The 14215-nt window shown below is 42.0% G+C and overlaps 1 protein-coding gene across 1 annotated transcript; it reads right to left on the bottom strand.

The window, feature by feature from the left end:
- Positions 1–1455: 1455 nt before the first annotated feature.
- On the bottom strand, positions 1456–13662 carry ebag9 (estrogen receptor binding site associated antigen 9). Its single transcript, XM_034698374.1, has 7 exons — positions 13339–13662; positions 12104–12198; positions 11730–11811; positions 11440–11595; positions 10567–10677; positions 5367–5458; positions 1456–2813 (listed from the first exon to the last, which is right to left on the bottom strand). The coding sequence occupies exons 2-7, from the start codon at positions 12184–12186 to the stop codon at positions 2696–2698; spliced, it is 642 nt and encodes a 213-aa protein (XP_034554265.1). The 5' UTR covers positions 12187–12198; positions 13339–13662; the 3' UTR covers positions 1456–2695.
- Between the last annotated feature and the right edge of the window lie 553 nt (positions 13663–14215).

Genomic DNA, 14215 nt, shown 5'->3' with positions numbered 1-14215 from the left:
ACCCTATTTGCAGGTTAGCTTGATAGTGCTTGCTAAGCAGAAAACATTATTACCAAAGCATAAGCTAATAGAGATGTCAAGATTTAATAGTGGCTAGATATAAAAAGAAGCAGTAGACAAGCTAAGCTAAGCTAAGCTAATGATGGTGCAAAAGAAAAGACCAGGATCACTTTAAAATTCCCATGAACATCCATCAAAGAGTATCTGATCTTTTCATTTCAACTGCCAAATATTAGCTTCATTAGCTTCCAGACGAAAAATCAGGGAAACATTAAATACATACGAATTCATCTTCTGAGGCACCACTGGCCTAGCAGCCTCAGCGTTCCGTGTGCATATCGTAGACCTGTTTGTCTGAATTGTCGGTGGCAGCCATATTGCTGCTGTCGAGTGATTGTGACGTAAAGAGGCGGGCTTTGAGCCACGAAGCCAACAGCTACAGTGTTCCCGCCTGTCAATCAAGTCAGCTGTGCCTCTCATAATCTCAATATCATCGAAATTGCTGCGTTAGAAAAAAATTCACCCCCCCTGTACAGTGTGTGCCGATCGAGAAATGAGCTATCCAGACTACACTCGTTTTTTGTACCAGGCTGTAAACATGTTTATTTCTGCTGTAAAGATCGGCTTCTTTGAATTGGTGTGTATGTGGTTCTGGTACTTCCGGAGCCAACCTCAAGCGGATCCACGATGAACAGCAGTTTTTAGCACTTCTGCATTGGACTCATGTTTTCAGACTGGAGGTTGCAGATTGGTGCAGAGGCTCTAGTGCTCGTCACAGCGATCCCAGGTTTCGACTCCTGATTTCTACCATTTGCTGCACGTGTTCCCCTCTCTCTACTCCCCACATTTCCTGTCTCTCCTCCAGCTGTCCTTTCCAATAAAGGCAAAATGCCCAAAAACATAACTTAAAAAAAAAGATTCATCTTCAGGGTACCATGAGTGTCAAAATTTCACACTAATAGGAGAAGCACTCAACACCACCACTATGGCAAACAAAAAGCTTGAACTCTTCTGTTGTACCATGTAAAGATACGTCCTAGGTCATCCATCTGTAATGATCCCTCCATAACAAAACTTCTAATGGTCTTAAAAACCATATATATGTCATCATCAGGAGACTCAAGACCAAAGTTCTTCATCTCTCATGGTATGAATCAAATAACTTTATTAAAAACCTGCCTGACTTACACAGCAGGTAAACAATCTGCCACACGTTCTGTATTCATTCAGCTCGTTGATTCATTTGTGCTCAATCATGACAGCTCTTACAACGGGAAGTCTTATGCTCAATGAGGAAAAATGGGTGACAAAGGGTTTCTCATTGATGGAACAGAACAGAACATGCATATTTCCTTTAATGAAGCAGATCACAGTGTCCCAAAGTGCTCCCCAAGAATATCTCACACTGCATCGTCCATATCATCGATGAAGACTGAAGAAAATCAGCACAACAAATCATTTCATCCACTATTTAGAAGCTTTAATGAACCTCAGTCGTAACATTCAGACGGGAAACTTGCCTCCCTCGCCCCCACCCGAGTAAGTCATTCACCAAACTTCATGGACATGAGACCATATTTCATCAGTTAGCCTCTTCCCACTGTTATCAAAAACCTCCAATAGTGGCTGGTAACTTTAGATAATGAATAACAGGATGCTCAGTCCAAAGGGTGTGGTGAAAACCATGAGCTTCCACTGTCAGCCTTATATTCAGCTTAGAAATCCAGACTGAGAATACACTCTGATACTGATTTATATTTCATAAGGTCTGTGCCTCTTCAGTCAGTGTATCAACTATTTAACAGCAAAGTAACATCCCCACCCCATGAAAAAAAGCAGCGCTGTGATCACTGAATATTTTCCCTCAATATCAGAAGCAGCGATGTAGTGATACATCTGTAGCCATGAGATTACCATAGGAACCCACAGCTAACATTTAGAGACGGGCTACGCTCTAGCCTGTGGTCGTTTATTCATACTAATATTGAAAATCTTCTGCCATCATTTTAATGCTCATTTCCAGATTACAACACAGGGAGATCATGAAATATCAAGCAACATTCATAACAAAGAAATCAGTATCAGACAGTGAAAGACATAAATATAAAAACACAATAATTAAGCAAACCAAGGGATGTCACTGGAGGACAGTGATGCTTAAAATGAATTATACTCCTCTGTCATTTGACTTTATAAATAAGACAAAGAAAAGGGCTAGTGCACCCTGATTGAGTCTCAAAAGGTAGCACAGGTACCTGTTTATTTACAGATGTTCCTTGGAAGAAAAGAAAAAAAGTCGAACATTTTTCTAAGCTACCCGACAGTTTGATTTAAATCTACACGGGGCCGTCAGATGCTGCAGCTCACTTTGTACACAAGATAGACCGGATCACATGAAAACAGTTCTCCCTTGAAGACAAAATATGAACTGGCAACATGAGCTGAAATTAAAGCTGGTGCGTAATCTCCCCTCAAGAATGATGCACTTCACACTGCTGCAGCTGAAAAGCAGACAAATATGGCTGCTGGTGGGAACAGGGTGGAGAAGGAGGAAAGTTTGCTAACAGATGAGTAGTGTGGGCTAGTAATCCTGGATGTTTTAATTACTTTAAAGAGAGATTAACAAATGATTTAGAGTCTTTGCCCTCCCCCCCTCCCCCATCTCTTCCGCTCAACACTGAGCATTTCTAAAATGTTACGAGAGCTTGACTGCAATCTTTTGCTCCTTCTTCATCATCCTCTGGACCTCTTTTTCCATCTTCTTCCTTTGCTGCTCCATAGACCGCTTTTCTCTCTCAGCCATCTTCTGTTGTCTGAGAAATAAAGGCAAGGCAAACATGTGACTGCATGCAGTGTCATTACAGTGCACGTCAATGGAAGCTAGGATCAGCAGGGTGTGGGGAAAACAAAATCCTGTTCCTTTCTCTTGTTTTGATTTCATGGCTTACACTGCCACCTGCTGGTCAGCATTTGAGAATACACTGCTTCAATACAAAAAGAAAGTGAGCCTGCAGTATTTATTATACACTGCCCGTCCAAAAAAGGTAAGAGCCTTCCATTGGCCAATTACTGCAGTGATGAATACGTTTCAGCTGGCAACAACTGATGCTGTTAGGAGCTTCTCGTTTCTTAAACAACCATGTCAGAAGACATAGGCTGTGGACGTGGAAAGGATTTATTGGCCTGCATTAAGCAAAGAAAACAACTCAGGAGATTGCTGAAACTACTAAAATGGGGTAAAGAACCGTCCAAGGCATTATTAAAACCTGGAAGGATAGTGGTGAACCATCACCTTCGAGGAAGAAATGTGGTCAGAACAAATCCTTTGATGATTGTGATCCGAGATCTACAGAAGCATATTGCATTCACATGAGAAAAAGAAATCTGCTCTGTTTTTCTGAATTAATGCAATAGTAAAATCCCATTAGCGCCTGAAGGCCACACAAGGAATTAAACATGCCCTGGTTGTTCAGTTTAATCCAGTTTTATTTTGCTTTGGGCATAAAACATTTAGGAGATACTAGTGTCTCGAAGTAACATAGATGGTTTTGTTATTAGCTTGCCAACACAATACAGGCACCTGAGGACTTTGCAGGTGTTGATTTTCAGGTAGACCGTTTTTTTTTTTGTTTTGTTTTTTAAATCAGGAAAACAGAACACTTCTCTTGTATTTCCAAGATAACTAACTCATTCATTCAGAAAGACTGATCAGAATTGATTTTTTCTCATGTGAATGAAATAATTGCCTCACGCACAATGTGAAGGGAACTCAAGGGATTTGGATTAAACAGCTGTGTAGCCCTAAGAAAACCACTGATCAGTGAGGCTAATTTAAAAAAAAAAGGCTTCAATTTGCTAGGGAGCATAAAGATTGGACTCTGGTGCAATGGAAGAAGGTCATGTGGTCTGACGATTCCAGATTGACCCTGTTCCAGAGTGATGGGTGTATCAGGGTAAGAAGAAAGGCAGAGGAAATGATGCACCCATCGTACCTAGTGCCTACCGTACAGGCCTGTGGGGGCGGTGTTCTGATCTGGGGTTGCTGCAGTTGGTCAGGTCTAGGATCAGCAATGTTATGTGCCCAAAGAATGAGGTCACCTGGATATACTTAAGGACCAGGTTTTCCCATCAATGGAGTTTTTCTTCCCTGATGGCACAGGCATATGCCAAGATGACAATGCCAGGATTCATGGGGCGCACATTGTGAAGGAGAGGTTCAGGGAGCACGAGACTTCATGTTCACACATTGATTGGCCACCACAGAGTCCAGACCTCAACCCCATTGAGAATCTTTGGGATGCGCTGGAGAAGACTTTGCACAGCGGTCTGACGCTCCCATCATACAAGAGCTTGGCGGAAAATGAATTTAACTCTGGACTAGGGATGTCAACAATTAATCGAGTATTAATTAATTGATTGTTAAGAACTTACTGGAACACATTTTTTTGTTTGGATTTTCTATCACGTGGAGCAAACATCATGTGGTCTCATATTTGGTTCAGCTATCAGGGAGGTGTTTGAAGTTTAAAGCATGTTTTGATGTGAATCAGCTGACTGAAGGTGTTGCTCACAGCAGAGACGCTCAGCTGGGGGCTGCGGCTGAGTGACAGGTCTCCACGAGCGCTTTTTTTCTCTGCAGTCGGATTGATTCTGACCCGGTTGCGCTCCCGGCTGACACCTGACCACGTTCACATGTTTATTGTTCTCAATAAGAACAAGTAGACAGAAAACTGGACACTGAGTCTGAAATATGTTTCTGTTCAGTTCACTTGTTGAAGTCTGAGCCTTCACTTTTATGACTGTATGTCTGCAGAGATTATGAGCCTGCTCCACATGTTGATATTCAGTGTGTTTAACATTTTAAACACATCAATACGATCCGTAGATATTCAATACTGTCAGTTATATACAGTGTGACGTGAAGGAATATTTGATTCAGGGGAAAAAACACATTTGGCATTGTTTTTGACATAAAATATATTTACTTTTTTTTTAATGATTATCAGAGTGATGCGACGGCAAATGCATTCGTACTCAAAGCTAAATGTGGTCCAACAAAATATTATAGTGTGCACCTTTTTTTGGGACGGGCGGTGTATATAGTGTGGTCAGGCCTTTGACATGTCTACATCTGAACAAATATTACTTTCCATAAGAGCAAGAGTTTGAATGTTTCTGCTCCACTGATAATAAACCTCTCTTTTATACAACTACAGAACACACTTCTCCTACACTTGTTATTGAGACAGTTCTATAAGTAGCCGTTGCATAATTCCTGATGAATGGAGAACTGAGAAATCTTGACAAACTGGTACAGTCTAATTAATGCACTAAATAATAGTCCTGAAGCATTTCTGAAATGTTACCTGAGCACCTCCTCTGTCTCCCAGGCAGCATCAGACTCGTCCTCCCAGGCGTTCGCGTCCTCCTGCCAGGTATCCATTTCTCCCAGCTCCGCCTGTATAAGAAGACACTTTACAGTTATATACAAACAGATGACCCATGATTACTGCATGTCCAATGTAAGAGATTTCATTTCTAGATTTGGCTGAGGCAGAGAGCGGGGGAAGACTTGCAGCAAATGGTCGAGGCCGGGAGATGAAGCCGCACCCACCGCAATGAGGACTACTACTTGTGGGGCTTGTGCTTAAACCACTTTGCCAACGCGCCCAGAGAAGCTATTTCACAAATCAAATTCACAGAACCTGGTACATGGTTATTCTGCCTCGCTGATTAAAAGGTACAAAGACGCAACTGAGGGGGAAATGCTGATCAATCAATCAATCAATCAATCTTTATTTGTATAGCGCCAAATCACAACAAACGTTATCTCAAGATGCTTTTACAAACAGAGCAGGTCTAGACCACTCTATGTTAAATTATGAACAGAGACCCAACACCAAGACAGGATAAGACTCAGTCTGACCCCACCTTAATCCACCATGAGCATTGCACCTCACAGTATTTAGCTAGTTACAGCGACGAGGAAAAACTTCCTTTAACAGGCAGAAACCTCGAACAGAACCAGACTCATGTTAGACAGCCATCTGCCTCGACCGAGTTGGGTCTGGAAAGAGGGATAGAGGAGAATAAGAGAGAGAGAGAGCGGTGATAGTGATGAAACGAGTAGTAGATGCTGTTGCCGCTGAAGTCCAGCACGTCCGCATCAGCTGGAGTCTGGAACGTCCACAGCAGGAGGACGTCTACGGCAGCTCAGAGGAACCTATGAGACAAGGGAGCTCAGGGACTCCAGAAAGGTCTATGGTTAGTAACTTTAATGGGACAGGGAGAGTTAAAGTAAGTGATGGGGGGTTGGGGGGAAGGAGGTAAGATAGGATCCCAGTGTGTCAGTGTGCCAGTTCCCCCGGCAGTCTAAGCCTATAGCAGCATAACTAAGAGCTGGTCCAAGCCTGATCCAGCTCTAACTATAAGCTTTATCAAATCCCCTGGAAGCCTTCAGCAGACAGAGTTACAGAGCTGTGTCAGTAAAAGAAGAAGCAGACAAGATAGGAGGTTGATTTGTATTAGTTGGGCAGATGCTGTGAATTACATATTTGTGCTGCACGATTATCTAATTGCAAACGCGATATGAGAATGTGCAATCCTATTACCGCACAAAAGGCTGCGATTCGGAATGTAATTACATATGCACATGATGACCAACATAGAAGCCAAAGAGCAGGACCATGACGATCAAGCCGTCACTGAACTGGAGGTGAAAAAAAGAAACACAATATCTTCTATGTGAGAACATTCTGGAGTCAGGAGTGGAGACGTTGTACAGAAAGAAGTTAGAAAGCAAAACATGCAGAGTTAAAGTCGCTACGTTCGTGGCAACACAACCTATTTGTGTCAACATGTGAGACAGCTGAAGGTGGTCAAAGCTAAATCAAACCACAGCAGAGCACAGTTACACAAACACTTGTGAGTGTCACACTTTATGACAAGACCTTACAGAGACATTAAGAAATCATTGACTCCATAACAAACTACTTGTACAAGTGCTGTAAATAGTTAAGCTATTATTTTTTTGTCTTTCTGATCACTCACAGTGCTTTTACACTTTACACAACATTCCCACACTGAAGGCAGAGGCTGCTGTAGTAAGGGACCATCAGTATTCAGGGTTTTCCCTAGGTTTACAGCCTTGGGGGGGGGGGGGGGGGGGGCAACATTTCACTCTTTCGACACTTTTGCTTTTGTAATATCTTAAGTTAAGTACTCTAGCCTGCAAAAAAGTCAAAAGAAAACTGTCTTCATGTGACCACTATATCTGATTCTCTTGATTCAAATAAAAGTGCCATGAACGCAAAATACAGTCTGCATTGCACTTTTACGACGGTCCCTGAATGCACCTGCAGTGACAGGCGCTCTAGACAGACAGTCAGCTCATGGCACTCTTGGATGCCAAGGAGTTGATCCAAACTTACTAAATGTGTCTGATGTTTCACCAAACTGGATTAAATCAAGCTGTAGACGCAGAGCTTTTTACAGTGAGGGCGGCTGCCGCTGTTGGGGGGGGGGGGCACCCCGCCCCCCAGTATAATGGTAGGGGAAACACTGGTATTAGCTAATCTAATTCATAAGCATTCACAGTTTGTGGCTCTCATCATCGCAGCCAGAATTAAAGACCTCTTTAACCTGTGCCTCCTCTCAGCAGAGTTTCCATCAGTGTGGAAAACAGCAAGAGTGCGTGCCCTCTTCAAGGGAGGGGGTCAAACTGACCCAAACTGTTACAGACCCATCTCCATATTACCCTGTGTTTCAAAAGTGTTAGAAAATCTTGTAAATAAGCAGCTAACTGAATTTCTAACCGCTCATAATATTTTGTCTGGTGTTCAGTCTGGCTTCCGACCTGGTTTTGGCTGTACAACTGCAATTAATAAAGTCATCAATGAGATCTCATCTGCTCTTAACACTGTGCAGCTATCTTCATTGATTTAGCCAAGGCCTTTGATACAGTACACCATTCTATTCTTGTTGACAAGCTTAGCAACATGCCATGGTTCTGCAGTTACCCGTCTGATGTGGTGCAAAGTGTTGGCTCAGAACAACTCCTGTCGGAGCCCCTCCCTGTCTCTAAGGGGGTGCCACAAGGCTCAATACTAGGTCCAACACTATTCTCTGTTTATAAATGATATCCCCTGTTTCGCTGGAGACTCAGCCATTCATCTGTATGTGGACGACACTATTCTTTATGCCACTGGCCCCTCCCCTGAGGTAGTACGCATGTCACTGCAATCGAGTTTCAACAGTATCCAGCAGGCACTCTCCTCCCTACGTCTCATGATGAATACCTCGAAGTCCAAGATCATCTGGTTCAGTAAAAAGAGCTCTGTGCCAACTTCACCTCCTCACATCGTAACCCTCAATGGATCTAACCTAGAGCAGGTCTCTGAATACAAGTATCTGGGTATTTGGCTGGACAACACTCTATCATTCCTCCCCATATCATTAAACTGCAAACTAAGGTCAAATCAAAAATTGGGTTTCTGTACAGAATGCTGTCTTCCTTCACTCTCTCTGCTTGACTCACCCTGGTTAAAATGACAGTTCTTCCCATGTTGGATTATGGTGACACCATCTACTGTTCTGCCTCCAAATCTACTCTGAAAAAGCTGGACTCTCTCTATCACTCTGCCAAACGTTTCAGAGCTCACCACTGCACTTCATACTCCTCTGTGAACTGGCCATCCTTACACCCGCTGTGAAATACATGGGTACATATGCAAAACTCTCCTTGGACTGTCACCTCCCTATCTATGTAGCCTGTTACCATTTGCACCTGCCACTTACAACACACGCTCAGCCAACTTGATCCTGCTGAAAATCCCCAAAACACATTCAGTCATCGGTCCGTCATCATTTCAGTCTGCTGTGCCCACAGACTGAAAACTTTAAAACTGGTCCACTACATCTGAAAACCAGTCTTCAGGGACTCTCTCATGGACACTCTTAAACACACCTGCACCTGCTTTTAATCCTGGACTCCTGCTGTCGCTGTTCATTACTAAGTTTAAAAAAAACGAGTTTGTTTCTGTCATTACTGTTATCCCTGACCCTTTACCCCTCAAAAGACTGAGCCTTTTACCAGGTCGTCACTGTAAATATAAATAAGAATTTGTTCTTAATGACTCACCTGGATAAATAAAGGTTAAATAAAATAAAGAATATTCACACGGCTGACCATGTCATAATGGGGTTCAGCGTTTTCCACCTGAAAACTTCAGCATATGACTGCAGGAGCCGGGATCCGCCAACCTACCGACTCTACCACCGAGCCACAGCTGCTCAAAATGTATGAACTTAATATGTGTATGGTTAAACTGAGAAATACATATTTTAAATCTACCACTAATCTCTGCATGATCCCTGATAACCGAGCACGAAGACTGAAAGCACCATACATTTAATTGAAATTGCAACATTGTCCACTGTACACGCAAAAATGACGCTGTCCAACATCACACACTGGGACAGCAACAGGCCTCCATTGTAGGCTCAATGTGAAAACACTGTTCAATTGAGGGCTTCTAATGAAGGAGCTCTATATACAACAGACTGTTGATGAACATCTTCCGTACACTGTGTTGAGCTCATTTTTCAGCCTCATCCAAATGTATAAAATTAGAGATTCTCACATCTCAGGTAAAGAACATTTGCAGATCACATTTTTAAATGTTTTTTTTTTTTTTTTTTTTTTGTAGACCTGACAGACGTCAGGGGGAATGAAAATAAAACTATAACCATTTTATGGATTTCCAGGACTGGCTTAGTTTTGATAAAGCTTATAGTTAGAGCTGGATCAGGCTTGGACCAGTTCTTAGTTATGCTGCTTTAGACTTAGACTGCCGGGGGAACTGACACACTGACACACTGGGATCCTATCTCACCCCCTTTCCCCCAACCCCGTCATCACTTACTTTAACTCTCCCTGTCCCATTAAAGTCACTAACCATAGACCTTTCTGGAGTCCCTGAGCTCCCTTGTCTCGTAGGTTCCTCTGAGCTGCCGTAGACGTCCTCCTACTGTGGGCGTTCCAGACTCCAGCTGATACGGACGTGCTGGACTCCAGCGGGAACAGCTTCTTCTACTCGTCTCATCACTATCACCGCTCCCTCTCTCTCTTATTCTCCTCTATCCCTCTTTCCAGACCCAACTCGTGCGAGGCAGATGTCTGTCTAACATGAGTCTGGTTCTGCTCAAGGTTTCTGCCTGTTAAAGGAAGTTTGACCTCGCTGCTGTAACTAGTTAAATACTGCATGGTGCAATGCTCATGGTGGATTAAGGTGGGGTCAGACTGAGTCTTACCCTGTCTTGGTGTTGGGTCTCTGTTCATAATTTGACATAGAGTGGTCTAGACCTGCTCTGTTTGTAAAAGTGTCCTGATATAACGTTTGTTGTGATTTGGCACTATACAAATGAAGACTGATTGATTGATTGAATTTTTTTTTTACATGCATATGTATCATGTGAATTAACTGCATGTAAGTTAAGGCTATATATTATGATATAGAACCAAATAGGCCTGTCTGAAGTTCAAGATGTTTTAAAACTTGAACTCACTGAAGGTGGACTGAAGTTCATCATATCCTGAGAGGCGGCCAGTCTGCTGGAGAAACCTGCTGAGCCATCAGGCACAGTGTAGTTCAAAGGCTCCCTCTTCTTCAGCACGATCTGCAAAACGGAAACCACAGAGTCTTAGTCCAAATCTTGATTAAAGGCACTTTGTGATGCAGGACAAGCACAGTATACAGATAGGAAGATAAATCGACCAAATTCAAGTGAGAAGCCATGTAAGTTACTACGTGCAGGTTGAAACTAATCTTATTACTGTGGGTCGCTTCAGAGCACGATCAGAAGAATGCTTTTAGTAGATAATAGAAGGTGGATACTGTTAGGCAGTGTTTTCCAAAGACGCCTTCACACTCAGTTTTTTGTTTTCACATTCTTTGTACGTATAGCTGTATTTATTAATTTCACATACAGAAATAGAAACCACAACACTGTATTTTGTGAAGCAGAAAGCTTGTGCATTGCAGCTTCCCTTGACCAGCAGCTTGGATCAGTGGCTGCATACAGTAAACTGAAGATGGATTGATGAAATGTAGTGAAATCTGTAGAAACTCTGCACGGTTAAATCGCTTACATCTACATTCAATCAGACTTTAAGAAAAGCTGGGGCAAACTGATGAGGGCATAATGTCTCTATTGGATGTGCAGGGATTAAACTGATGCAGAAAAAATACCACATGCATAATATTCTATACATGTCCGAGAATTTGAAAACATTCAAACTTTTTCCAACTCTAAAAAAAGAAAGTGAGACATGTTGTGCATATGATCAACTTGGAGATTATCTATTCGGGACACTCAGTATGTCTTTAGTTTTGCATCTCCTTGGTAATGCTGCGTCAGCTGAACTGTCAGCACACATACCTTCTGTGTTTTCCTGATGGTGGGGGTCATGTCTTTGAAGTAGTCGGGCTCATCATCCGCCTCGTTACCTGAGGGGGAAACGTTCCCATTCCCACCTTCGATCTTAATACTTGTAGGAGCCTCTTCATCCCAGGAGCTCCATTCCTCAATCTCTGCCTGTGAAGATGAGACAGTCATGTAAACATTAAAGTTTAGGATTTAAGTTCAATGACTAAAACTATCGTTTGCTTTTCCTAACAATGGAAATTAGATTTTGAACTTCTCAGGGATAATGCTGACACAATACTGACCTGTTTTGGTACAGATGATGAAAAATCCACTGTTGTCGGGAGGGTTATTTGATCACCACTGAGCTTGCGCCCCCTTCCACTCCTAATTTAGTTAGAAAAAAAGCAGACGGAACACTGTTACATGTACAGAGATGGATCCACTGAGAGGAATGCAAGTTTCTTAAAGTATTGTAGAAACAACAGTACTTAGTTTCGTCCTTCATTTGACAAGAAAGATCCTACTAACATGCTAGCTCTAGATCACTAGATCCAGAGATAAATCAGCTTGCACCGATCATAAACAGTTTTGTCTTCTATGTAAATGTGTAAAGTTGTACATGACAGTGAAAATGATGGATCTATAATAGCAGTATTGTGTGTTCAGTTGTACTCACCTGCATATTAACCTCTTAAAGAAAGAAAGTAAGCTGGCTAAACATGTGCAGATCTTGAAAAGACGGAACTGAGTGATGGCCATGATGATTTTGAGCTGGTGAGAAAAGGAAGAGAACATTAGCATTTGGATTTACAATGTTGCAGATGAAGCATGCTGTACTTCTACAGTTAGATCCCCAGCAGACCCTGGCTTATACAGCGTACGCACACAATTGGGAAGAGCTTTGTTTCTTTCTTTTTTTATACTTTTTTAAAATGTATTTTCATTTTAGAAAACAGTTATAGTACAGTACATGAACATACATAAACATTGCATGGGGCATTTCTAGTACGTTAGTCCTCCCTCTTTGTCCCTTGGAGACAGTTCCTCATTTTCACATTTCCTCCAGCTCTTGTTGTGGGTATGTCCTCTGAGCTTTAGTTGGTATGTCAGCTTTTCCATTATATAGAAATCCTGAATGATTTCAAACCACTGGTTCTGCTATTTTACTGGCTATGAGTACAATGTTAATCAGATACCTGTCTTTTCCTCAAACAGTCTCTTCAATGTTTCCCAAGTACATGACAACACAACTGTTTGGAATCTCATAACCTTTAATGTCATTTATAGTCCTATTTACAACATCCCAGAATGGTTTCATCTTAGAGCAGCTCCAGAAAACATGTGTGTGGTTGGCCTCTTGGCCTCCACAGAGCCTCCAGCATGGCTGAGGTGTGTGTAGCTGCCTACTCTTCATCTGGGGGGTTGTACAAAAACCTAGTGAGGTTTATCCAGCCAAACTCTCTCCATACCTGTGAGCTAGTGGTGGTACATTGTGTCACATCCAATGTCTGATTCCCATTTTTTTTTTCATGTAAAGTGTTGAGGTGACCCTGTTTTCCCCCAAAGCTTTCTACAAGGCTGAGATGACTCCAGATGTACCCCGGTGGTAAGCCTCTATTATAGGAAGAGCTCAGTTTCATGCAAACAAGACTTGTGCATTACAGAATAACGAACCAACAACAAGTCGTGTTCTTTATTCTACGAATCTAGAGAATCACACCTCTACCTTGTTTTTAAAAACACCACCTTAGATGTAAATATTGATAGTGTAGTCAAACAGCGGTCATCGTTATTTCACTGTCAGATCCGCAGCTTGACTCCCGTCCTGCCTTCATTGATGCTATATAGACCCAATTTATATCTAAACATGAGCATTCTCACATCTTCGTGTTCACGAAAAGATATTCTCACCTTGCAAAATGTCAATGAGCCGTATGCAAAGCAGCTGCTTCCTTCTTGTATGGCAGAAGACACAGGTTCATTTATGGGCTAACCGCAGCTTGCTAGCTTAGCTCCCAGGAAAACATGATATTTCTGAAACCTTTAAATGTTTGCCCAGGACGACACATCGGCAGCCACAAATGATATCGTTGTCATGTCAAAACCAAGCACGTAACAGCTGTTCAACCCCATGAGGTTTCATGACCAAACTCCTAAATTCGTGTCGTCTCTCATCTCTGTCCCATGGCTGCCATCTTTGAACTGGGAGGAGCAGGAACCAGGAAGTGCAGCGTGGTGCTGCTGCGTTCAGGTACCGTCCAAAATGTAGGCAACCCCACTGATTTCGAATTCAGCTGTTGTCCACATATACACTATATGTTTTTATTCAATATAGGATTGCAAAGGGGTGGAACATTTCCTCTAAATTTCCAGAAAGTTCCCAGTAAATTTCCATGGGAAGTTAAGCTGGGGAATTTTGGAAATATTCCAAACTGGAAACTTTCATGGGAATTATGAGAATTGAGGGTAATTTAATGGAAAGGTGTCATATCCAAGCATAAATATTTGCTTTGTTATAAGCAGACATCCATCCAGAATAATACAATTAAAACTGATTTATTTGTAAGTAGAACTTTATCAAGTGTTAAATATTTTATTGAACAATCAATTCTTTCATTGAAGAACAAAAACATGAATGTTGAGTTAAATATTACTCATCCCCTCGACCCAACCCATTAAAAAATGAACAAAAATGCAATCCCAACAAAGTCCCATTCAAAATGTTGAATGAAAAGAGCCCCTCTCCCTCCAACAAAGTCCCATTCAACATGCAAATAAAAAAGCATCT

The sequence above is a fragment of the Notolabrus celidotus genome, chromosome 12 (assembly GCF_009762535.1).
Source record: "Notolabrus celidotus isolate fNotCel1 chromosome 12, fNotCel1.pri, whole genome shotgun sequence".
In the NCBI taxonomy this organism is placed as follows: Eukaryota; Metazoa; Chordata; class Actinopteri; order Labriformes; family Labridae; genus Notolabrus; species Notolabrus celidotus.
Note: the sequence above shows the minus strand (reverse complement) of the source record. Positions and strands in the feature narration are given on the sequence as shown.